The sequence below is a fragment of the Stigmatopora argus genome, chromosome 14 (genome assembly GCF_051989625.1).
Source record: "Stigmatopora argus isolate UIUO_Sarg chromosome 14, RoL_Sarg_1.0, whole genome shotgun sequence".
NCBI lineage: Eukaryota > Metazoa > Chordata > Actinopteri > Syngnathiformes > Syngnathidae > Stigmatopora > Stigmatopora argus.
This window is the reverse complement of record NC_135400.1, coordinates 13,557,979-13,566,828: the sequence shown is the minus strand read 5'-3', so window position 1 is coordinate 13,566,828 and position 8,850 is coordinate 13,557,979. Positions and strand designations below refer to the sequence as shown.

At 38.7% G+C, this 8,850-nt stretch overlaps 1 protein-coding gene across 2 annotated transcripts; it reads left to right on the top strand.

Annotated features, from left to right (window-relative positions):
• Positions 1-848: 848 nt before the first annotated feature.
• Positions 849-8,663, top strand: limd2 (LIM domain containing 2). 2 transcript variants are annotated; one of them, XM_077619628.1, is made up of 4 exons: positions 849-1,013; positions 4,236-4,277; positions 6,157-6,293; positions 6,749-8,663. In XM_077619628.1, exons 1-4 carry the CDS (start codon positions 1,011-1,013, stop codon positions 6,906-6,908), a joined length of 342 nt encoding a protein of 113 aa, XP_077475754.1. In that variant the 5' UTR covers positions 849-1,010; the 3' UTR covers positions 6,909-8,663. The 2 variants fall into 2 exon arrangements, with proteins under 2 accessions (XP_077475754.1, XP_077475755.1); XM_077619629.1 differs by lacking the exon at positions 4,236-4,277 and having other exon boundaries at positions 850-1,013.
• The last annotated feature ends 187 nt before the right edge of the window (positions 8,664-8,850 follow it).

Sequence of the window (8,850 nt, the reverse complement as noted above, 5' to 3'; positions counted from 1 at the left end):
TACTGTTTTGATGACACTCATCGTCACACTGAAACAAACGTGCATGTTGTAGCTATGTTTTTAATCTAGTGTTTATTTGATGTCCTAACGAGACCTGGCATCTAGTCAAAAAGACAATGGAATGTAACCAAAAGCTGGTTTTAATGCCCATGGTGTTCCTCTTTGATTGGTCATCAACCGAGCGGCTTTACCCCCAGAGAAAATCTATGACATCTATCTCACTCGACTTCCTCTTGCCAATATACAACAGTCCAGATGGCCTTAAAAGTCCCTTTTAAAAGCAGACAAAGCAAAGCTGCTCTAAAAATACAGTTTCTACTTTCACTACACCACATTGTTGGCACATTGCCGCTTACAACACTTCTAAAAACGCACAACTTTTCTACTCTTGAAACAGTTTAAATGTCATTTAAAACAATGAATTAATTGGCAGCCATTGACGGCGACAGACGTCCAACCCATATATCACTCAATGGTAGTGAGAGCTCTAGTAAATTTTTAAATAAGGAATAAATCTTAACTGACCGATTTAAAATAACGTCATGAGATGGCTGACTAAAAATAATAATTTGACAATATTGTAGTAGAATTAATGTAATGTTTCGACTACTTCAGCGAAAGTCGTACGTTCAAGTTCCCTCGTCACAGTCGGACTCCATAATTTATGTTGGCGATTGATCTAACGCGATCAAAACGTGTATTTTCCTTACAATGTTTTAACAAGAGCCTATGACGAGATCATAAATACGACTGGTAGAAAGATTACCGTACTTTTATTTTTTTTAAAACATAGCCCTCGTACGACATTGGATTTGTCCGGTTTACCCTCAACGCATCAGCAGACGAGTCCACCCAATGGCATGCGACGTCCTGTTGGTGGGGGGAAGAAAAAAGGCAGGGTATAGAAAGCCGAGAGCGGAAGACACACAATCACTCACCTGCATCTGCTTCGCCAAAAAGCCGCACAAATCCCGGAATTGACACGAGAGTTACACCGTCAAGACGCCCAGATGGTGAGTCCTCTCCCCGGTCCTTTTCCTCTCCCTTCCCCGCATTCGAACTCTCCCTCCCGGCCGCGACGCTGCCTTTATGTGAGGCGATGATGTCCGGATTGGCGAGGAGGGGGGGGATGCTCCATGCTAGCCGTCTATTTTGGCACAATTAAAACACCATTTTTCTTATTAAACCAAACAACCTAACCTCGTTATTTGCCGCGTTGGTTCCAAAAAATGTTATATATTAAAAGTTGTATTGCTGGGTTATTCCAAATCGAACACAAAAGATGTTTGGCCACCGCAATTTGTGTGCCTAATGTTCAGTATTGAATGCCTTTAATCAGAAGAGTCGTCCTTTTTAGGAAATGGCTTTTGTCTCGCCTTTTGTGTGTCAAATGTGTTGTAATACCAGTTTCACACAATGTAAAAAATGCTAGGCTTTACATTTGCGAACAAAATACAAGACAGCAGTACACAAGTCACAAACAGAACAGTGGGTACTTTGGCACGCTCGATTTGCAAGTGCATGATTGACAGGCTTTCATTTTAATTATGCGCTAATTATTGTGGTTCTCTGAGCGTGTGGTTCAACTGGTATTCTTCTATAAAATAATTTCTTCCCATACCGACAATTGGTGCAGTTGCAACCCTACGGAAGAGGAATAGAGCCCATGATGCACAAAATGTTTTTTTCTATGTGCAAGCTATAATAACATGAATATAAATTTGGGTCTTTTCTTCTAACAGGTCTTATTTAATAATCTAGACATGATGTCACACAGAAGAAGACAAAAAATCCAATTGGCAGAGATTATTTTTTTGATGTATTCCCAAATTTTGCACAATTATATTTAATTTAATGTTTTTATTGTCATATCTATTTGTTTTGTTTTAACTGAAAATTGTGTGATCTCAGAAAAAAAATTATGGCTGGAATTTAATTTTTTTTCGCTGGAATTTCACACCTATGAGAATTTAAAAAAACATGCTTGTGATATTTGATGAGGCTCTTTGAGAAGCAGGTTGTGCTTCCACACAATAACACATTGGATTTCTATCCACAATTAACGTTGTATTACTTTAATGAGTTGGAATTTAGTTTTACATGGCTATTTTCTTTGGGTTATAAATAGCACCCAACATGGAAAGAGCTACACGCTCGGCTGAAGTTATATCTAAACTTTGGCTGTGTCCCCAGAAAGGAAGTTGCTGTTGCAAAAAAAATGCTGCATCACCCTTCTGGGGATAGATAGGAGGTGGGAAAGGAGATGTATATATTCCTAGTCTTCTTAACATGTAGTCAGAGCGAAACTAGACATTTACTGTAATTTCTCGCATATAAGCCGTATTTGAACTCATAAAAATGATACGGCTTCTATGCGCACAAGACTTGCCTTACTCTTTTTCACCAGTACATGTTGGCAAAGTAACATTTATTATTTGTTGATTATTTTCAGTTTTGCTGTAAGAAAGCAACCATTACTGGATGAATTAATTCCTTATATATTGACCCTAATAATGTGCTTTTGATTCATAAATTATCTCAGAAATGGCACGTTTGTTGATTTTTCTTATGATTTTCCTTTCAAAGTAACACATTTGTATTTCCTATTAAAGCCATGAATATGGAGGTGAACATTTTAAGGCAATTTTAAACGGGCGGCTTATATGCGAGTGAATACGGTAACTCATTTGTGTGTTTTTTTGCTTCATACCAGCGCCTCTGTTTTTTTTGTGCATAGCCAGTGACTACATTGTGGATTCAACCAATACATGTTGAGGCCGTGATGGAATGTGACTGTCAAAAACAGGCTACGTTTCTTTTTAGCTAATTACTCTTGCATGTGCTGAAAATATTTGTACACCAACAAAAATTAACATGAAGCAATGAAAAGGGTTTAAAAATACTATGAAGGGAATGAACATTGCTGTATGCATAGCGTTTGAATTAATAGTTTTAAGTTTGTCCAAATAAAAACATACAAGATATTTTTTGTAATGCTGTCCCATAGGTAGCTGTAGTGTGAATTTTATTTACAAGGTGTCTGGCAACCTGCTATGAAAGTGCTCCTTGTTTCTGTTGAGACAAAAAGCTGCTTTATTTCTATTCACTTGCTCCTCCGAATCAGCTGCTTTATGCTTCCTAATTTATTAGCTGAGCAAGTACCGTAGCCCAGACGAGCCTGAGCAAGAAGCGTGTCGTAACCACTTCCTACCGTCTTTCTTTGCCTCCAATTGTACATATAAGGAAACCTTAGCTAGCATGGCGGCTCCATCAAACTAAAGACAGAATAGACGGAACCCTGTTACATACCTGTCAATTTATACATTTTCCCCCTATTTTATACTTTTTTTATCATTTCAAATTGTGTACGCCGTATTACAACTGTTTACGTGTTTTTTTTTAAGTACGTATTTATAAAACCGATCTTGTTTTACCCATTTCGACTCTAATCCGGATCGTCTCGGTCAAAAGGTTATCGTCGACTGCTAATATTGTCACGTTTTAAGCATGATATGCGCATTCCTCTTTCACCCGTCCGCCTTTTCACTTAATAAATATAGCGTGTCAGCAAGCAATGTACTCAGACAGTCTAGCTGTCAGTGACATCTATATAATCTTGAATTTAGTGCATACTTTTTTGGGCACTCTGTCCACTTTGGAGAACATTTTAGACTTTTAAGTGCGCCCTATGTGAGTAAATCTGTGCTATAGATTTCACACATAGAGAAAACCATGACCACCTCTCAGACCAGGTCTTCAGTCCACACTGGAGTTCACTGGTTTCTATTCAAACCAGCCCAAAAATGTGCTAATCATGGACTTCAACCGCAGTTATATGTCAATATTTCATTCCAGATGAAAAGAGCATTGCAGTATGTTTGTTTTCTGAAGGGAACTACACAGTCACCTCTAGAGCCAGCTCTTGTTGATATGTTGGATTTTTTTTTTTTTACAAAATCTTGCAGTGGAGCAGCTTTGTCTTGAAATATTTTGTAAATTAAGGTGGCATCTGCATATTTAAGTGTTGTTCCAGTTTAGGCATTTGTTTTTTTAAAATATTTGACATGGTGGTGCATTTTTAGATTTCTGTCTCCTGGGATATTTTCTCAAACGGGTGAAAAAAAAGCAGATGGGGTCAAGAGGGGAACGAGCGTTTAGTCGTGAGAGCAATAAAGGTACGGTGAGAACATACTTTTGTTCTTGAACTGACGCGTATCTTTCAAATCCTTTCTCAGGACACCAGAAACACAGAAGAGAAACCAGTTCAGCGGTCCAAGGTAAACTAAGTGTGCTTGCGTCTTTTGGTTTCTAGTGCTAAAAAACCACCCAATGGTGAAAAGGCCCAAACGGTTGGGTTCATTCTGCGTCCAATCACATCTCTCAGCCAAGGCTGCGTGGACTAAATGAGCTTACGTAAGAAAACCAATTTAATCAGACAAGTTAAGGCCTGCGGTTATTTACTCTTGTCCCACTTTGATGCTCCTCGGCCTTTCGCTAGCAGGACAGGCTGCTCCGTGTCATCAGATAATGTTCTCTTTAGACTTTTTGAAAGCAGCTCGTGGTGTGTGACTCGAGGTTTTTTCGGAAGGCTCTGTTCTCTGAATAACTCTAGAAATTCTCGTGATGGTCAGGCAGCCCAATGTTCTTTGATATTTTTTGTTCTGGTGGATTTTTGGGGGGGGGGGGGGGGGGGATAAAGAAACCTAAGATAAAACTGCTTTACATCATTCAGCAAAACTAGAACAGTTGCCATTTGGGAGCTTTTCCTTTACCTGTTTAAATTATGTTTTATTAGCTATAGGGCTTTTTTGGATGGAGGAAAGGGGGGGAAAAGTCACCCATAGGTGACAGCGCCACCTTTAGGGGTGCTATGTTACGATTTGAGTGAGAATGCAAGCTGCAGATTGTTCACAAAGCTAGTAATTTAATACAGTAATCCCTCAATTATCACAAATTCACTGCTTTGTGCTTTTTTCCGCTATTAATTATTTTTTAAAATTATGTGTTTATTTAGTTCAGTTCATTAAAATGTGAAAATCCACGCTGAAACTCGTAAGGGGAAGCCACTCTTGCTACTAGGAGTCTGCACTGAGGAAAAAAAAGTTCTAATAGGGGTGACCCTACCTCGCGATTTTTCAATGATCGCGGCCATGTCTACATGAAAATAATTGTGTGTAAAGAGTTGTCAATAGTTCTGTGTGGTTTACCTGGTTATTTATAAGGGCTTTCACATCCACCGTTACGTGTGTTGAGTTCACGCTCGAATGTTATTTGCACGTTTTCATGTGACGTGCTTTGGGTTTACGAGATTGTGTCATGTGGGTCATGTCATTGGTTTGCATGTTGCTTGTTACATCCACTTTACAACTTCATATCTACTTTATTGTTTTGTCCACTGTTCAACGTGTTATGTCCACAATTTGTGTTGCATCAACTACAGGCACACCTCTACAAATGCCTCTAGGTCCGAAAGTTTCAGGTTACAAAATGTTTTATATGCAAATGAGTGACTCGAGATACGAAAAAAATCCAAGTTACAAAATCCCCCATAAAGTAAATGCATTTCCTTACCTGTTTTTATTTTGAATTCCCCTTAGTAAGCAATTGAAAATTAATAATGAAACGTGGTGCATATTTTCACACACACATGGGGTACACGTAAAAGTCTAAAATGTACTACAAAGTGGACCACTTTCGGCCCTGGTAGAACGGGTATTACAACACTGGTATTACATCTATATCGGCCGAAAAGGGAGATATTTCAGCAGCGCAGGGCACATTTTGATGTGCTTTATTTATTTTAAGAATCATTTCCTTACAATTTTTTCTCATTTTTGCGTTTCCTCTCATCTTTCATACAAAATTGGGAAACTTTGACCAATTTTAATGGGTTTCGTTGGTAGTTGTGTGAGGACCGTGGAACGAAAGAGAGTTTACATATAAAGTACACCTCTACTTAGGAAATTTTCAATTAATTTTGTCAGCACTTGCGTGCCATTCCCAGTTGTGGCTGTTACAATTTGTGTTGTTAGGTCCTAAAACTGTCATCCCTCGACAATTTCAGCAAATTCAATATGCTAATTTGTAGTATTTCGTTGAAGGGTTCATGAAATAAACTTCTCAACAAAGTCCACGCTGTTCGGTGTGTGTGTTCAGTCTTTCAGCTTCAAAACGCAGAAGGAGTTGTGCACATCTTGTGAGAAGACGGTCTACCCCATGGAGCGGTTGGTGGCCGACAACCAGGTGTTCCACTCCTCGTGCTTCTGCTGCAAGCACTGCAACACCAAACTCAGGTGATCCCTCTTTTCAATTACGCTCTTTGCAAACACGCCATAGTATTTATTTCTATGCAACGTTAAAAATTGGCTCTTTTTGCTCAAAGGAAAATTAGGGTGTGAATAGACATTGTCGGTGCGCTCGTAACTTTGTAAGTCGACTGACTAGATTTAGATAGATACATTTTCAAGTAAAACACGAGAGATAGTCGCAATAGAACATGATGGCTTTGAGGAGGGGGAAAAAGAACAAAGGAACTCTGTATTCCTTTAGATTAGAGAACTTTATTCATCTTGTATTTGGGAAATTTTAGTGTCGAAGTAGCAAGAGGTTGAGAATACAGACACAGGAAAAAGACATATTAGACATAAGAGGACTGAAGTAGCTACTGCCACCGGCTGCCATTTGAATGGCGCCATTTTGGGGAAAAAACTAAGAGACTAGTTTTGATTGGTCTTGTTTCTCCATTCAGCCTGGGAACCTTTGCCGCCCTGCAAGGTCAATTCTACTGCAAGCCGCACTTCAAACAACTGTTTAAGAGCAAAGGCAACTACGACGAGGGCTTCGGACGCAAGCAACACAAAGAGCGCTGGACCGCCAAGGAGTCAGAAAACATGACCAAGACGGCATGAAACCATACAAAAAAAAAGGTGACATCATCGCCTACAATCTTTTTTCTTTTTTAACCTTCCATAATTTACACCACCACTGTTTTATTATTCTTATTATGTTTATCCAAACTAGTTGATTGTGACCAAAAGCCTTCTCGGCTATGGCGAGGAGGGTGGGATGTGAAACCGTTGTGTAGTTCTTTTATTTCTTATTCATTTGCACCCATGTTATCACGTCAGCAGGATCTCTTTTACACACACACACACACACACATACACACACACTCAGGTCAACTATCCCAGGCTCTTTATTGGCAGTGTCACCCAAGGATTTTTTACAATAATGTTACAGCAGTCTCGAGCGCCTGACGGGGCATCAAACAGGGTACTGTAACGTGACCTCGCATGATTTTTTTTTTCTTCGTATCTGCGTGTATGCTTCATTTTTTTTAAATACACGTGGTCGGTAGGAGTGGGTCCCAACGGCCTTATTTTAACCACTGGATCGGCCTTTAAATGACAGTTATTGGTTTTTATTTCATTTTCAAGCACCTGGATCGTTTTTGGGTCAACTTTTCTGTACATAGCGCTGTCGTTTTTGTGATTGGTGACTTACCCTCCATTTTCCACCAGATTCGACATTGTTGAAAGCCCCCCATCTTTGTGACATGAGTCATTTGAATGATAACGGTCATTTTAAAAATCCTTTCCACGACCCTCGTGCTCGCCAATCTTCATTAAACTTAGTTGCGTATTTTACAATAGGAACGTAACCTGACAAAATGTCACTAAATGCAAAAAAAATGCATTTAATGTTTGTGCATGTCATTAAACGTGGCAGGCATATATAGTTCCCCAATCTTTTGGCCCCTGGACCTATATTCCTTCACGAAACGGGGCCCCTCTCTCAAATAAATTGTGCATGCTGCATGTTTGACTGCCAGTGTAGAGCGCCCCCTGTTGTTCACACTCTGGCTCATATGAGAAAGTCTCGTAAAAAATGTTTAAATGCCTTTTTTAAAACAAAGTTGCCTCTGTTTGCAATGTCCATTTCAATTGACCCACAATGAATTAGCATTTTAATGTTTTTTTTTTACGACAAAAAAGCATTTTAGGTACTTCACTGACACTTGAATGACTCGGTTGATTTTATTACTGTGAATCGAGCATGCTGTGACCAATAAACGGATTGATATTTGCATTTTTAAGAAGCCTTAGATCTATCTTTGAATTATGTCCTTATCATGCTTTTTCCAAAAGCAGACTACTCATGCCGCATTCCCACTCGCCTCACGCCTCCACAAAATGTATAATATTTCTAACTACTGTTACATGTGTACGTGTGATGAGTTTTTAAATCGTAAATGCTTAAAAATCAAAATTCTTGTACTGTATGTGGAAAATGTTGTCTTTTGTTTGTCACTCAGCAAGGTACAAATGTGAACATCTCTCTGTTGATGGTTTTCAAAAAGGAGTCCTTTTGCTCTGGTAGACTACTTTTACTACTACTTTTAAATGTATGTCTTTTTACAATGTGAATTTTATTTTTATTTTTTATTTACACTTGACCTGTGGCTTGAGGTGGCCTTACAGCAAAAGAACGCTTGGACTCCACTTTGTGGTCTTCCTCCTGTTCCCCTTTTTTTTCTTTATATGCTTTTTATTTACATTAAAATCGCCCTTTATTCTATGCCTCAATATTTTGAGCATTTGTCATGTTTTTTTTTTTACATGCTTTTGGATGAAAAATAAAAAAAATGCTGGTGTTGGTTTAAACATTTGAATCAAGTGTTTTACTAGCTCATAATTGCAGGTAGGAGATTATAAAATTTGTAATTTTACAAATATAATATAGTTATTCTAATTTAAAGTGATTAGGAACCCAATTGTGAATCTATTTGCTGTAACAACCGAAATTTCCTTTCCGACCTGAACGCAACTCTTGCGTCACGTTGCCCCGCCC